Source organism: Oncorhynchus gorbuscha, linkage group LG02, assembly GCF_021184085.1.
Source record: "Oncorhynchus gorbuscha isolate QuinsamMale2020 ecotype Even-year linkage group LG02, OgorEven_v1.0, whole genome shotgun sequence".
NCBI classification, from domain to species: Eukaryota; Metazoa; Chordata; class Actinopteri; order Salmoniformes; family Salmonidae; genus Oncorhynchus; species Oncorhynchus gorbuscha.
In genome coordinates, this window is record NC_060174.1 from 94,686,689 (window position 1) to 94,704,917 (window position 18,229).

The window sequence follows — 18,229 nt, forward strand, 5'->3', positions numbered from 1 at the left end:
GTTTCAGTTCAGTTCAATGTAATGCCAACCGTTACTGTAGTGTTGGTATTCCTGGTTCCATATATGATCATTACAGCCTTCAGTTAATTTAACATTAGCATTACATTTGCACATCAATTATCTGTACAAGTTTGATTTGACGGTTTGGCTGATAGAATGAATGTATACATAAAAGGCATTGGAATTTTGAGAAACAATTCATCAAATTGAATTGGCTTGTTAATCGGCCATCTTATGACATAGCAACGGTTTCTTCGTAATATAGTTAGGTGCACGTAGACCAGCGAGCACACATTACATCTGGTGTCAAAAGGCTATTCCTAGGACCCCTAATAATAGTTCAATTAAGTTTTTTAGATTACTTTGAACACGTTTTACTAAATTCAACAAATAATTCCAATTACGTTCAACCTGAAAAATGTGTGTGAATATAGAAATGATCAAATCAAATAAACAGACCTATGACTGCTTGCCTTATCATGAACAAAATAAATCAGTAAAGATGTATAGTTTTGATAGAAGGCTACAGATATACAATGCCGGCAAGCGTTTGCACTCACATGTATAGACTGTACTGTACTGTGTGTACATAAGAGTGTCTTTGTTTACAGTACACGAAAATGACTTAGCACTGGGACTGTTTCTCAGGACCATCTTGAAAATGGGACATCTCATGGATATAATCTTGTCCATTATAGTCTCAGTATATTTATGAATACATGTACATACCTGTGTGTGTGTGTATGTAGAAACAATATCAGTATAAATGTGTACTTCATCCTGTGCGTTTGTTGGGGTAAACTCACCGACAAGATCTGGTCTCCCCTCCGCAGCTCTCCGCTCAGGTCGGCAGGCCCTCCCGCCAGGATGAAGGAGACAAAGATGCCCTCTCCGTCCTCCCCGCCCACGATGTTGAATCCCAGGCCTGTGGAGCCCTTGTGGAGGACCATCCTCCTGGGATCCCTGTACAAACAGGTCAGATAGTACATCAGCTCAGCATCTGAGTCCGAGGGGCTTAGCATCTTGTCTGTCCGTCCAGGAGAGAGAATAAGAAGAAAGACAACCAAGCAGTACAGATGCGTTGGCACGTAGAGCGTACAGGGCACAGTACGGAGATGGCAGAGGCCCAAAGGGGGATTGTGCTCTACTTAGATCATTGTCCCATTTCTGACTGGTTTCCTGGAGACGAGGAGCCTGCACATGAGCGTGAGGGGAAAAGTGTGCACGCACAGACACACTTCCTCACACAGACACGTATGAAGACAGAGCTAGCCTCTGTCACCAGATCCCACTGGAATAAAGTCAAATAGGAATCAGGACATTCTGAGAACACCTTCCCCCAAGAACTCTTTGGAGAGATGAGACTGATTTTCCTTGCAGTTCCACCAATCTTCTGTGAATGGAGCACTGTCTCTGTCAAACCAACACAAAATGATCTACATAATAATATCTGTAAAGCTAGATGGTTCTGAGTTGGTAGCCAGGTCTCTTCTTGAGTTTCTTGACAGGACAAGGACAGGAAAGCCACTGTCTGGAAATCAAGCTATAGAGATGGATAGAAATGCATTTCAAACAACTTTGCTTTGTATGTGTCAAGTGTCTCTGACAAAGAATGTTGATCGAGGATCAGGTCCCGTGTAACCTTATTCAATGTGATCAAAAAATTGCACACACCAGGGGTGTGAGTACTTTCTGAAGGCACTGACCCAGGAGTGACTTCTTCCACATTTTGTTGTGTTACAGCCTGAATTTAAAATAACATTGAGACATTGTGTTACTGGCCTACACACAATACCTTATAATGTCAAAGAGGAATAATGTTTTTCAAATTTGAAAACATTTACTGAAAAATTAAAAGCTGAAATTTCAAGTATTCAACCCATTTGTTATGACCAGCCTAAATAAGTTCAGTATTAAAAACGTGCTTAACAAGTCACAATTTTTATTTATACCTTTATTTAACTTGGCAAGTCAGTTAAGAACAAATTCTTATTTTCAATGACGGCCTAGGAACATTGGATTAACTGCCGGTTCAGGGGCAGAACGACAGATTTGTACCTTGTTAGCTCGGGGGTTTGAACTTGCAACCTTCTGGTTACTAGTCCAACGCCCTAACCACTAGGCTAACCAGCGGCACTCTGCGTGCAATAATAGTGTTCAACATGATTTTTGAATGACTACCTCATCGCTGTACCCCACACATACAATTATCTGTAAGGTCCCTCAGTCTTGCAGTGAATTTCAAACACAGATTCAAAAACAAGGACCAGGGAGGTTTACCAATGTCTCCAAAGAAGGGCAGATATTTGTAGATGGTAAAAAAATAAAAAAAAGTAGACATTGAATATCTCTTTCAGTATAGTGAAGTTATGACGGAAGTCTGAAGTCGGCTTTTGACTGAAGTCGGCTTGAGAATCTATGACAAGACTTGCAAATGGATTTCTAGCAATGATCAACAACCAACTTGACAGAGCTAGAATAAGTTTTAAAAGAATCATGTGCAAATATTATACAATGCAGGTGTGCAAAGCTCTAAGAGACTTACCCAGAAAGACCAAAAGGTATTGTAACATGTATTGATTCAGGGGTGTGAATACTTATGTAAATTTGATATTTCTGTATATAATTTTCAATACATTTTCAAAATGCTCTAAAAACATGTATACGCTTCGTCATTATGGGGTATTGTAGACATTTTGAATTCAGGCTTTAACAGAACTAAATGTGGAATAAGTCAAGGGGTATGATTACCTTCTGAAGAAACTGTGGTATGTAGGTTCCCTTAGATTGTTGTGATAGGACCTGACACTTGTTCTACATTCGATCGCCATCTACTGGAGTATTAAAGGAACACTTCACTGATCTTATACTTCATATATTCAGCACCACACCAGTATATACAGTTGAAGTCGGAAGTTTACATACACCTTAGCCAAATACATTTAAACTCAGTTCTTCAAAATTTCTGACATTTAATACTCGTAAAAATTCACTGTCTTAGGTCAGTTAGGATCACCACTTTATTTTAAGAATGTAAAATGTAATAATAATAGGAGTGTGTGATTTATTCCAGCTTTTATTTCTTTCATCACATTCCCAGTGGGGCAGAAGTTTACATACACTCAATTAGTATTTTGTAGCATTGCCTTTAAATTGTTTAACTTGGGTCAAATATTTTGAGTAGCCTTCCACAAGATTCCCACAATAAGTTGGGTGAATTTTGTCCCATTCCTCCTGACAGAGCTGGTGTAACTGAGTCATGTTTGTAGGCCTCCTCGCACACACTCTAAAGGATTGAGGTCGGGGCTTTGTGATGGCCACTCCAATATCTTGACATTGTTGTCCTTAAGCCATTTTGCCACAACTTTGCTTGGGGTCAATGTCCATTTGGAAGACCCATTTACGACCAAGCTGTAATTTCCTGACTGATGTCTTGAGATGTTGCTTCAATATATCCACATAATTTTCCTACCTCATGATGCCAGGAGGGCTGCAGCAAAGCACCCCAAAAACATGATGCTCCCACCTACGTGCTTCACAGTTAGGATGGTGTTCTTGGGCTTGCAAGCCTTCCCCTCCAAACATAACGATGGTCATTATGGCCAAACAGTTCTATTTTTGTTTCATCAGACCAGAAGACATTTCTCCAAAAAGTATGATCTTTGTCCCCATGTGCAGTTGCAAACCGTAGTCTGGCTTTTTCATGGCGGTTTTGGAGCAGTGGCTTCTTCCTTGCTGAACGGCCTTTCAGGTTATGTCGATATAGGACTCGTTTTACTGTGGATATAGATACTTTTGTACCTGTTTCCTCCAGCATCTTCACAAGGTCCTTTGCTGTTGTTCTGGGATTGATTTGCACGTTTCGCACCAAAGTATGTTAATCTCTAGGAGACAGAACGCGTCTCCTTCCTGAGCGGTATGACGGCTGCGTGGTCCCATGGTGTTTATACTTGCGTACTATTGTTTGTACAGATGAACGTGGTACCTTCAGGCATTTGGAAATTGCTCCCAAGGAAGAACCAGACTTGTGGAGGTCTACAATTTTCTTTTCTGAGGTCATGGCTGATTTCTTTTGATTTCCAGTTATGTCAAGCAAAGAGGCACTGAGTTTGAAGGGTGGCCTTGAAATACATCCACAGGTACAATCGATTCAAATGATGTCAATTAGCCTATCAGAAGCTTCTAAAGCCATTACATCATTTTCAGGAATTTTACAAGCTGTTTAAAGGCACAGTGAACTTAGGTCATGTAAACTTCTGACCCACTGGAATTGTGATACAGTGAATTAAGTGAAATAATCTGTCTGTAAACAATTGTTGGAAAAATTACTTATGTCATGCACAAAGAAGATGTCCTAACCGACTTGACAAAACTATAGTTTGTTAACAAGAAATGTGTGGAGTGGTTGAAAATGAGTTTTAATGACTCCAACCTAAGTGTATGTAAACTTCCGACTTCAACTGTACATGTGAAAATGGCACATTTTGTAAAAAAAAAAATCGGTGAAATAGGTATTTAAAGCACTTGGGTAAAGCAGTGGTACCTAAACATTTTTAAGGTGTGTCTCAAAAAATGTGTGAAATAAGATTAGTGTTGGACATTGTCTGAGCATGGTGGTCGTTGTAAGCTTTCCTGTAAGAAAAGGCCTACCACAAATTTGAACTGTGACACTACAGAGCAGGTGTGTAATGATTCTGTTGCAAAATATTTTGTCTGTCGCAAACAAGAGTTTCTATTGAACAAATTCAGGTAGGTCCCTCACAGTTTCATTTCCTCTTTTTGCTTCCGTTTGGTTCTTAAACAGTAAACGGTTTCTGTAATGAATACACCCCAAGCAAATTCCAATCACCCCAGGCAAAAAAACATTTGGACCTCGAAGCCAGTTCCCCTGCTGATTTAAATTATTCCCCTCTAATAAGGGACTGATTTAGACCTGGGACACCTGGTGTGTGCAATTAATTATCAGATTAAACCAGCAATAGTACAGCTTGTTTTGGTTATACAGCGTGTTTTGGTATACAGCTTGTATTGGTTATACAGCTTGTTTTGGTATACAGCTTGTATTAGTTATACAGCATGTTTTGGTTATACAGCATGTTTTTGTTATACAGCTTGTTTTGGTTATACGGCATGTTTTGGTATACAGCTTGTTTTGGTTTTCAGCTGAGGGATTGTCGGAACGGCCAACGTGCCAGCACTCAACAGAGAATTGCTTCCAAAATGTAACACTAGATGGCAACCAAACTCCAGATGGCACCTGAATGTCCCTTAATATGGCACACAACTTTAAACCAAACTCCAGATGTCAGCTGAATGTCCCTTAATATGGCACACAACTTTAAACCAAACTCCAGATGGCAGCTGAATGTCCCTTAATATGGCACACAACTTTAAACCAAACTCCAGATGGCAGCTGAATGTCCCTTAATATGGCACACAAGTTTAAACCAAACTCCAGATGGCAGCTGAATGTCCCTTAATATGGCACACAACTTTAAACCAAACTCCAGATGGCACCTGAATGTCCCTTAATATGGCACACAACTTTAAACCAAACTCCAGATGGCACCTGAAAGTCCCTTAATATGGCACACAACCTTAAACCAAACTCCAGATGGCACCTGAATGTCCCTTAATATGGCACACAAGTTTAAACCAAACTCCAGATGGCAGCTGAATGTCCCTTAATATGGCACACAACTTTAAACCAAACTCCAGATGGCACCTGAATGTCCCTTAATATGGCACACAACCTTAAACCAAACTCCAGATGGCACCTGAATGTCCCTTAATATGGCACACAACCTTAAACCAAACTCCAGATGGCACCTGAATGTCCCTTAATATGGCACACAAGTTTAAACCAAACTCCAGATGGCAGCTGAATGTCCCTTAATATGGCACACAACTTTAAACCAAACTCCAGATGGCACCTGAATGTCCCTTAATATGGCACACAACCTTAAACCAAACTCCAGATGGCACCTGAATGTCCCTTAATATGGCACACAACTTTAAACCAAACTCCAGATGGCAGCTGAATGTCCCTTAATATGGCACACAACTTTAAACCAAACTCCAAATGGCAGCTGAATGTCCCTTAATATGGCACACACACAACTTTAAACCAAACTCCAGATGGCAGCTGAATGTCCCTTAATATGGCACACAACTTTAAACCAAACTCCAGATGGCACCTGAATGTCCCTTAATATGGCACACAACTTTAAACCAAACTCCAGATGGCACCTGAATGTCCCTTAAGGCACACAACTTTAAACCAAACTCCAGATGGCACCTGAATGTCCCTTAATATGGCACACAACTTTAAACCAAACTCCAGATGGCACCTGAATGTCCCTTAATATGGCACACAACTTTAAACCAAACTCCAGATGACACCTGAATGTCCCTTAATATGGCACACAACTTTAAACCAAACTTGAACTTACACCACGTATTTCAAATCTTCTTAATGTAGCAGATAATATTGGTTGGGAATTATATTAATGGAAATGGGGATATGTAAATGTTTGTCTTTCTGTGATTCGGGGCTCATATTCACAAAGAATCTGAGACAATCCTGAGAGAATACTCATGAACTGTGCTCAGACCAGCTTTGAGTATATAACTGAAAGGCATTCTCAGCTAAGACAATGCACATGGTTGACCCCGTTGCTAGGAATGAGAAGCCGCTTTCACCTCTCTCATTGGTAGATGCACCCTTTTTAAAGACTTTTGAGATGGACAAGTTCAGGAAGTCCTTCTCGACTCGTCCGTTTTCTAGTGAATACAACCCTGATGCTTCTGTTAGAACACACACGGGATTTAAACCAGGCTCTTGCCCTCCCTCAGTGTCCCTAGAGGCCCCCTGTGACACCAACACAGCCAGCTGCAACCCAGTGATAAGGAGAACGGGATGGTTAGGCAGCTGGAGGCCCACTGGAGGCTATTCTAGGCTAGAATGCAGGGAGGTAGCCTACAGTTAAAATGCTAATGCTAACATAGTTCTGTAATATCGATTCAGCACACCTGCAATAGCTAACAGACGATTGCAGCACCACGGCAACCACAGCCATCTCAACACAATCATGTGGGCGAACAAGAAAACAAACAAACAGAGAAAGCTCATTGTGAATTCCACCTTTCTCTGGATAAGCTCAGACAACCAATCCCGCCTATGCATTAAACATGCTCCATGATATGCCGTTCTCTTCTTGCCTCCAATTTATTTCATCTCACCTTTTGTTAGGCTTTACCAGAATCTTTATACTCATGCAGGTCCTTTGATATTAAAGTGTTCAAATTTGAAAATATTGCTGGGAGAATGCCATGAAAATGAGAAGTAAACTGACATTTTGAATGCAGATGGTTGGGTAGGTTGCTTAAACATGTCAACTGGCCAAAAACATTTATTTTCAACCTTCATGCATTGTCAACGCTGGTTAAATAAAGTTGCGTGATTTCCATTGGAGTTTTGATAGAGACAACAAGACTGTACATAGAACATGACATTGCTATCTAAGTACTTGTGTTGAAGCAGTTCCCACTCAACCTACTCAATTTACAGTAGAATGAGAGGTGAATACATCCCACTGGGCACAGATGTCAGTTCAACGTTTAGTTTTGATTTACATTTGGTTGAGTTTTCAACTAATGTGAATTCAACAAGAAAATACCATGTCATTGGATTTAGGTTAAAAGTTGGGTAAAAAAAATATAGGAAATTCCCTTAAGTTGATGACTTTTTGCAAATCCAATCAGTCAACGCCATCAAGTTGATTCTTTCGGTCGAAATGATGTGGAAACAACGTTAATTGAACCAGTTTTTGCCCATTGGGTTAATCCTTTGAGAAATGCTTGGAACTGCACACCCCCTTGCATTCTAGAGGAAGAGGTTTAAAAAAAAAGATACAATTTGATTATTTCCTGCTCCCTCTGAGAAGTTGAATGGCAAAGCACAGCTCTCTAGGGTTGTAATTGGATTAGAAGAATGAAAGTGGCAGTGCACTTAGCCCACAATATTGAGGAAATGCCCCCCCCCCCCCCAAAAGGGTGACAAGGCAATCCAAATAACATGTTCTATGTCCCAAATGGCACCCTATTCCTTACATAGTGCATTACTTTTGACCTGCACCCTATGGGCCCTGGTCAAAATTGTGCACTATATATGGAATAGTGTGCCATTTGGGACGTAACCACTGCCTTACAGTTAATAATGGTTCGAAGAAGTGGTTATGCCTACCAATGAGCAATTAGACAAAATGTTCACCTTTTTTTTAATGACATACTAAAATGTTCCGGTATTCTGTGATTGTGAGGCTCTGTGATTGTGAGGCTCTTGCTAAGTCTCTGTAAAAGGAGACAGTAGCTAAGGCTCCTTATTAAAACATTGAAATAGCTAATAAAATCATTATTAAATTCAGGTGGACTAAATTAAACTCTGATATCCTGGTAGATTGGGTAACGTTTCCTCTAGGTACAGATCTAGGTTCAGCTTCCCCTCCCCCAAACCTAACATTAACCATCAGTGGGAAAAATGACCCAAGATCAGTGTCTAGGGGCAAATTCACCCTACACTACGTCAATCATTTCTGTCAACGACCCTTGACCTATCAATAAAGGATTATTGAATCCCATTTGATGGTTCTCAAATGCATCTCAGTTAACAATGTTTGACATGTCAAGACACATCAAGCGTAGGGAAAGTCATCGAAATCAAATGAATTCAATATTGAGTCGGCACAGCCAGAAAGAATCTATGAACATCCTTTCATCCCTACTTGTCATTTTAAGCCAGAGAAGCATTTGTAGCTCAGTTGGTAGAGCATGGCGCTTGTAACGCCAGGGTAGTGGGTTTGATCCCCGGGACCACCCATACGTAGAATGTATGCACACATGACTGTAAGTCGCTTTGGATAAAAGCGTCTGCTAAATGGCATATATTATTATTATTATTATTATTATTATTATTATATTATTATTATTATTTAGATGGTGATAGCTCTGACATCAGCCACGTACTCCTATGGAAAACTCCCGACGGCGCATGAAGCCAGAAATATTTTCATTTGAAGCGTGCCATATTACTGAATACGGCTGAATGGCACCCAACAAAATTGCTAAAGATCATGGAGAAAGTGGCCGTAAGTAGCAAAGGATCATGGTTGATGTAGTCATTTTCATTCTGCCTGAGAGACACGTGCAAAGAACGTGCATGAGGGAGTGAGCCTCCTCGTAGCCTGCCAGCCCGTGATTGGTCTGTGTCACCACGTGGTTCCGTGTTGTAATGATTCTGGACAGTCAGATAGCTAGCAACAATGGCAAGAAGCTGCCATGTGGGGAATCGTAGTCCCACAAAATGATGCGTGTTAGCAGTTAAGCTTTCAAGATAAAGCACTTTCAGTAAAAAGCAAAAAGAGTGATGAAAACGGAACTGCTAATCTAGAAAATGTATCAAAACACTAGAGGTGTTTTTTTTTTGTAAACTGTTCCTTTAACCGCCTTAACCTTCAGTGTACAGTAGTCTGTTAGTATTGTATTGTATTAGGTTGGTCAAACTTGAACAATATGGATGAAGCTCAGACGGCTCACTTGAACCCATCTGGTCCTAACAGCATCCATAACACCTTATGCCTTATTCATGAATGCCATCACACTCCCCAGCTCTGCTGATTGTATCCATAGATACGCTGCTCATGCAGAAATGATAAACAGGATGAAATAATAAAAAAGCCCTGCACAAACAAGATCAAGTGCTATTAATAGGAGAAGAAAGACACAAACTCTAATTGTATGCTTACCACTAACAAAATCTTGATAATTATCATATAAAGTGGCACCTCAATACTTATATTTCAATTGATGAGAAGAAGTACTGCTGTTCTTGTTGATGTTTCAATATGTAAATTATTATAACTCCCATCGAGGCCAATTAGGAATTACTTTAGTTTTCATAAAATAATACAGATAATTGAAATTCTAAATAAACAAGCAAACATTAACGAAGGTGAAGGCCGTCCTGACCCAGAAGGACGGTGCTTGTGGTTTCAACTACAATGTGTTTAGGGAGAGCTAAGAAAGAGAGATATACTATTTTTGAATCTCAGATAGTTTGAGAATATCTCTAATATCTATGACCAATGCAATCACCAGTTGACCCTTAACACTACGATCCCACCAACGGACAAAAACACGTTGAATGAACATTATAGCAACGTCATAATAGCAACGTCATATTTCAATGGAATTCTTGTTGGCTTTGAAAAAAGTGAGTCTAAAACCATTGCACCGAAGTAAAAATTATCCATGCTGACTTCCATAATGACATTTTATGAGTCCTTCTGACAGAAGTTGCTATAGGCTTCAACAAACCACATTTACCAAATGCCCTGATGCTTTTCAAATAAAAAATGTTTACTTTGAACAACACTGCCTGTGCTTGCGAAAGATAAGGCCAGCAGTTTTGGACTGGATCAGACCCCTTTGAGACAGAAGATTCTCATTTACATTTGAATCATTTAGCAGACGCTCTTATCCAGAGTGACTTACAGTAAGTGTATTCATCTTAATATGAGAACAGATAACCAACACAATTTTGGAATGTTGTTTTGTTTTGTCACAAAATGTCAGAAAGTCAGTTGGCAATGCAATCGACACGAACATCTTACAATTTTACTTTCAATGGACTTATAATCAAAGCCAAACTAAGTATAGCACTTTTACTGAGAAAGAAACAAATAACGATAATAAGAAACATTATCATTCAAGTCACACACGGTGCAAGGCAAGTCATGTCAATAGCAGAGGTGTAATGGGGACTGACGGGGAGACAGGCGGGCCAATCACGTACATTGAGAGAGAGGATCAGACCCCCTTGAGAGAGGGTCAGACCCCTTCAAGAGAGCAGACCAGACCTTTAGAGAGGACCATACCCCCTGGAGAGAGAGGACCATACCCCCTGGAGAGAGAGGACCATTCCCCCTGGAGAGAGAGGACCATTCCCCCTGGAGAGAGAGGACCATTCCCCCTGGAGAGAGAGGACCATTCCCCCTGGAGAGAGAGGACCATACCCCTTGGAGAGAGAGGACCATTCCCCTTGGAGAGAGAGGACCATTCCCCTGGAGAGAGAGGACCATACCCCTTGGAGAGAGAGGACCATTCCCCTTGGAGAGAGAGGACCATACCCCTTGGAGAGAGAGGACCATTCCCCTTGGAGAGAGAGGACCATTCCCCCTGGAGAGAGAGGACCATACCCCTTGGAGAGAGAGGACCATTCCCCTTGGAGAGAGAGGACCATACCCCCTGGAGAGAGAGGACCATTCCCCCTGGAGAGAGAGGACCATTCCCCTTGGAGAGAGAGGATCATACCCCTTGGAGAGAGAGGACCATACCCCTTGGAGAGAGAGGACCATTCCCCTTGGAGAGAGAGGACCATTCCCCTTGGAGAGAGAGGACCATACCCCCTGGAGAGAGAGGACCATTCCCCTTGGAGAGAGAGGACCATACCCCCTGGAGAGAGAGGACCATTCCCCTGGAGAGAGAGGATCATACCCCTTGGAGAGAGAGGACCATTCCCCTTGGAGAGAGGACCATACCCCCTGGAGAGAGAGGACCATTTGGAGAGAGAGGACCATACCCCTGGAGAGAGAGGATCATACCCCTTGGAGAGAGAGGACCATTCCCCCTGGAGAGAGAGGATCATACCCCTTGGAGAGAGAGGACCATACCCCTGGAGAGAGAGGACCATTCCCCTTGGAGAGAGAGGATCATACCCCTTGGAGAGAGAGGGAGCTCAAGGGAGGAGAGGCATGCAGGCTTAGAGAGAGCCAGACCTTTGGGAACGAGTGAGTGTGTGAGGTAGTGAGTGAGTGAGGTAGTGAGTGAGAAAGTTAGGATAGGAAGAGAGTAGGGGCATGGAGAGAGAGGGAGGAGTGTCATGCAGGCTGACAGAGAGCCAGAACTTTGGGAACGAGTGAGTGTGTGAGGATATGAAGAGAGCATGAGCACTCCATGCAATACCATGCAAAGCTAGGCCACGCAGTGGGTAGTGGGTAGAATACCTGGTGATCTCGAAGTCAGGGAGCAGGCCTAAGTGATAGTGAGGGAAGGGTATGGAGTGGAGGAGGCTTTTGTCATACTCCACGGGGGAATAGTGGTGGGGAGAAGGTGCTTTGTTCACAGTGCTGTAAACTGGCTCAGGAGGCCTGGGGGGGTACGAGAGAAGAGTAGAGGAAGTGGTTAGTACAGAGAGAGAGAGACAGAGCGAGAGAGAGAGAGAGAGAGAGAGAGAGAGAGAGAGAGAGAGAGAGAGAGAGAGAGAGAGAGAGAGAGAGAGAGAGAGAGAGAGAGAGAGAGAGAGAGAGAAATAACACATAGGTTGCGGGAGTGAAATAGGAAAGAAAGAAGCCAACCTTTAGTTGGTTTATAAAGCATGTACATATGCACTCAGGTTTTTGTTGTTTTAAATGCAAAACGCCTATCAATCAATCACATTTATTTATAAAGCCTGTTTTACATCAGCCGATGTCACAAAGTGCTATACAGAAACTCAGCCTAAAACCCCAAACAGCAAGCAATTCAGATGGAGAAGCGCCTACAGTTACATGTTTTAGTTTTATTCTACAGAATTTGAATTCCACTTTCTGAGGTAAAATCCGTCTTTCACCCCCCATGCTGTCGCACAAAGAGCCCTCCTGCAGTCTTCCACTTATCTAGGTCTGACACTCCAAGATAGCTTTAGCATTAGCACTCTAGTGAGTTTTCCATCCACTTTATCTTTGAGACTAATCAAAAAAATGATAACTTGTTTTTTGGATGAACCGAAGTGTTTTGAACCATGATTGTACCAGGAAAGGAAAGCCTACTACCACGTGTATGGTGCGTTAGCAAGCCACATATCGGAAAAAAAAACTTTAGTCATTAATGTCCAAAACGAAAAACTTTAAGCTTAATTTTTTTATTTGTATCATTAATTTTGTCAATGGGTATACATAGTACATTACTGAAGCATTTTCAGTGGGAAAAAAGATACTTTGAACAGAAACACTGACATGATTATGGGGGGATGAATACTCAGACAGCACATTTAAAAAAATACACTATATATATGATTACAGGAATCATGTCAGTGTTTCTGTGTTTCTCTCTCTCTATATATATACATACAGTATATTTAACTTGAGCATAGTAAAATGAGACTTATTGTATATGCATGCAGCCTCTTTTGTGTTAAAGAGACTGGACTCTGTTTATCATGCATCCTTACACATTGTTACAAATGCAAAGTCACTCACCCAACATTTGCACCTTGAACCATATGGTGGGTTGGACCTTGCTTTATGTTACAAAGCCAATCTGGGTAAACTCTCCCTACCTCTGTAGCCTGCATATATGTGTAAAACAATGGTGTTGTATTGATTGCTGCCGCGTACTTGGCCAGGTCTCCTTTGCAAAAAATAACCCTGTGTCTCAATGGGATTTTCCTGGTTAAATAAATAAAAATAAATACATATACATAAAAAGCCACCTCTTTATAATGCAAGTTGTTAAATGACACTGCCAGATTACAATGAGGTTTATGGTCATTTTGGGGATTTGCACATTACTTTTGCACATGAAATTGTTGCCACTCTGTATAGGCTGTGTTATATTTAAAGACTCAATTAGGAAAGAGATGTGTTACAGATGGAATGAGAGAGCAAACATGAGGGCCAAGTCAGCGGCCGTTTTGAAATGTCTCACCTCAACTGGAAGTGCTGCGACTCAAACCTGTGAGCCTCCCCGTCATCTATCGAGGCATTTCTGATTGGGGAAGAGATAAGACCAATAAAGGAAGAGCAATAATAGTCCGAATCAGAGAGGCAACGCCAAGAAGACCGAAAGAAACTGCAAACAGAATTAGATTTTACTTGGTTTTATGAATTAGAATTACGAACACCAATAGCTTTATATTTACAATATAGTTTGTTGGCATTTAGCATAAAAACTAAATGAAGAACAAAAGTCATGCACGTGTTTTTGTATTTGACAAAACATAGAGTTGGACGCATGCTACAGAGGATGACACAAAGTGTTTGGTCAGGGTGAATTGCTGGACTTGAAAAACAGAAATAAATTCCTTACAAGAGACTACAAGAGGAACCACCACTTAATGCATTTATAAAATGCCAAAGTCCTAATTGCTAAAGGTTCCTGGTTGATATGGATCAATAATGTATCACCTTATATTTAACTAATGTAACGAGTGAGTGATTGATCAAATTAGTAAAGCTTTGTGTGCAGTATGTGTCCATTATGTGTGCATTTCTGTGCTATTTATTTTTGTATATTTTAAGAGGTTTTCTAAAACACTTGCCTGTGCATTACTTTAAGACTGTTTATGTGTGTGTGTCCTGATGTGTGTTTCTGTGTGTGTGTGTGTGTGTGTATGTGTGTGTGTGATGCTCTGTTGGTTGTAGGGCAGCATTAGCCATGCTTTTCTCCTGCAGATTAAATCAGTGTGGTTGGATGTAAGCCTGCCTGCTCAGTGGCCCACTTTCTATCTCTCCCAGTACTATACCCCCACCCCTCCACCCCTCCCCCTACTACCCCCACTATGTCGCATGGCCCAGACTCGTGATGCCTCTACTTGGCCACAGCTCTGAGCATGCTGCAGTACAGCAAAGACCCAGATATCTCTCCTCTCCTCCTGCACTCTCTAGCTCACTTCTCTGAGCTTTTTTGATGAAACCCAATCAGATCCCAGCTCCCAGCTAGCTGCCTCTTGTAGAAACATTCAGAATGAGCTTACTTTTCCCATCAGGCCTGTATGAGGAGTGACTTCATTTTCATTCTTCAATAATGCAATAGAGCAACACGTCTTGACTTTGATCAACCAATGGTGTGTTGGATCCCACCCACATACGTTTTCTTTCACACCCCCTCATTACCATATTGGAGCAAGAAATACAAAAATAAATAAATGAAGTCAATATAAATGAATAAAATTAATAAGGGCTAATAAGGCTAATAATTATTTATCTATTTATGTGTGCATTCATTCATCCATGTATTTATTTAGCTATTTATGTGTGAATGTATTTATTTATTCATGTATTTATCTATTTACGTCGGCATTTATTTATGGCAGGTTTGGTTCTCTATAAGCTAGCAGGGTTGGGGTCAATTTGAATTTAAGTTAGTCAATTCAGGAAGTAAACTGCAATTTCTATTCAATAATTGAACAAATAAAAAATTTGAATCACTTCCTGAATTGACTGACTTCAATTCAAATTGACCCCAACCCTGTTAACTAGTGGGGCCACCCTCTGAATTAAAGTCCAGTGTGCTTTCTATCTCAAACCACCTATTAAATTCTCAACTGTATGAATCTTTGAACTAGAACACAATACTACAATTTCTTTTAATTTTACAGATGCAAAACTGTGCAGATTAAAACATATATTGAAATTATTTGGCACTATAGTATTTATGCATTCTGTTTAATTTATCAAACATATCAAGAAGACACATTCGATTGATGTGGTACAGTAGGAAGTTACTAAATTAACTTGCAGTTGTCTTAGTTCGTCTTGTAGTGATCAAGACTTTCTTTCTGTTCTAGAACGCTGATGACAGGTTTGAAACATATTTTCTCCATAAGGACTGCTAAGTCATTTTGTGTTGCTCTGAATTTGCCTGGGCATTGAGCCAATCAACACGCAGCCTGGATGTCGCTTGGAGTAACACGTCTGCCATGCGTCAGGGACAAAATGCTGATCCATACAGTGGCCGGCAGGAGAATACGACATCACCACAAGCCTCATCACTATATTACTCCAGCATAACACTCCACTTCTCTCCTTTAGTAGAAATTTTAGTGGGAAATCTATTAACTGTTACCCAGAAATGATCTGATATTAAGATAAAAACACTTCCATTGGACCGTTAAATTGAATAAATGATTCAGATCCGTAATAGTCTGGCCCATTTTCACATACATTATATTATTAGATTCAAAGAGCAAGCTTAAAAACCTATAGCAAGGTGGAAAAGGTGCACACACTGACCATGCCACCCTTCAGCATATCTTCACATGTGTCTCTACAAAGTAGCGCCAGATTAAAACAGTGCAACAAGACAACACAGTTGAACAACAGGACTCCCAAGTGCAAAACACAGAGCACAGGATGAAAACAGCAGGGACTAAGGAGGTGGGAAGGGAGGTTGGGGCAGGAGGACAAATCCCCAAAGCAATCAATGCCAACATAACTTGTAATGTCATTTAAGATTGCTTTTGAGTTTCCATAGAACATGGGGTGGGGTGACAAGAGGCTCTACCTGTAATACTACTGCCGTCTGGTAGGAAGGGATGTAATTACCGTAAGAAGGAAAAACCATCCAACCTGTTAATGTCCTCTTCCCCCGAGTAAGTGTTTTTGGAGGGGGGAGTACCTTCCAGGAGAGATGGGCATGGGGGGAAGACTGCACTTGTACTCCAGAGTGCCGTTGTTGCCCCCGGAAGAGATATGATTTTCCATTGCTGGAGAGAATGCTGGAAAGAAAACAGTTGTGTACATTGCTCGTCAGACTACACGTATCAATCAACCAATCACTTAATCAAATATATATCATTTAGAAGCTCACACATTTAGAGGCTCACACAATGTTGGAACATTGGCATAATACATGATCTAAAAACACAATAGAAATATGACTAAATCCAATGCTTTGGCATTCAAATGTACATGACACTATGCACATTGCACTCAAAAACAATCACTACACACATCACATTCAAATTGAGGCTCTATCTAAACTCAGGGATGATACTAAAGAGTTGAACAAACATGCTGCATCAGAGTGAAACGAAACATTCATTTGCAAAGTCAAAGATTACTGCCCTGATCTAGAACAGTAGAGGTTACTCATACAGGTTTCATCTGTCATTTAAGTGTTGGTCTCTTGTACACTATTCGGACTCCAAACTAAAATAGTCTCTCTACAGGTGGGGGACAAGGGTAAAGCTGCCACTAGGCGGTGATCTTGGGTCAGTTTTGCACTGCCCCCCCACTTAAGGTCAGGATGGGGGAAGGGGAAGCTGATCCTAGATCTGCTGCTGGTGGAAACTTCACGCCGGAGCACGGGTGGGTAGAGCGGTGAAAAAGAGGTGAAACTCACAGTGCGTGATATCAGGTGGCCCATAGGGATCTGATAAGTAAACACTGGTGGGCTTGCCCACCTTCAGGTACACAACGTCAGAAGTGTTTTTCAGTATGGCTACAGCCTCCTCGTGGGAGACCTCTTCCAGAGTGTAGTTGTTCACCTGTTGGGGTGGAGAGAGCATGGAGAAAATCACAGGCATTGCGTAAGACGGTTAAACATCGTGTTCCACTCCTCACATGCCAGACCGACATCATGCTACTTGGTGCTGCCAAATGCAGATTACGATGGCTGTGGTCCCCTGGAGCTGGAGGCAGCAGGAAGGTAGCCAGTTGAATTAACCTGCAGTTAAGCAACTCACTCTTCTGAAAAATGCACTGTTGTACAATGTTGGCAGGTAGCCTAGCGGTTAGGAGTGTTGGGCCAGTAACCAAAATCGCTGCTTCGAATCTCCGGCCCAACTAGGTGAAAAATCTGTCAATGTGTCCCTGAACAAGGCACTTAATCCTAGGTGCTTTGGATAGGAGCGTCTGCTAAATGGCTAAAATATAAATAAATAAATCACTATTCTATTTTGAAAACCTTTATGAATGATGTTGAATACATGTGTTATGAAGGTTGTTATGCAGTACAACGCTTTCACAGTACAGTATGTTAGTGGTCCACCTATGCGGTATGAGGACAGGGCAGTGCAGGAATAGTGAAGCTGCAGTAACTTACCATAAGCAGCCGGTCTCCAACCTGCAAGCGCTGGTCCTTCTGTGCTGCACCTCCATCTATGATCTTAGTGACAAAGATGCTGTTGTCCCCCGGGATGTGCTGATTGCCCACCCCTCCTGCGATGCTGAAGCCCAGCCCTGATGAGAAATAGGGTGGAGGTTGAAAAAGAATGTGTTGTGGCCCAGGGTGGTTTAGTGGTCTAGGCTGCTGCCTCCAGATCACAAGCACAAGCCACTTGTATCAGCAAGGTACACTTTACAGACAACTGTAGCGCTAGAAAGTAGATTTGAAGCGTAAGAAGATGGTTCAGCAAAGAGAACCTTGTGTTTTTGCTGCTTCACTGATGTGCCGCTTCTGCGGCCAGTGT

General features: G+C 41.5%; 1 protein-coding gene across 1 annotated transcript in view; it reads right to left on the bottom strand.

Annotated features, from left to right (window-relative positions):
- The window catches only part of LOC124013499 (disks large homolog 2-like), a 326,264-nt gene that overhangs the window by 26,865 nt on the left and 281,170 nt on the right, over window positions 1-18,229 (bottom strand). Inside the window, 6 exon segments of the mRNA XM_046327794.1 lie at window positions 807-963; window positions 13,744-13,803; window positions 16,386-16,405; window positions 16,407-16,534; window positions 17,161-17,305; window positions 17,863-17,999. Coding sequence (XP_046183750.1) covers window positions 807-963; window positions 13,744-13,803; window positions 16,386-16,405; window positions 16,407-16,534; window positions 17,161-17,305; window positions 17,863-17,999 — 647 coding nt within the window.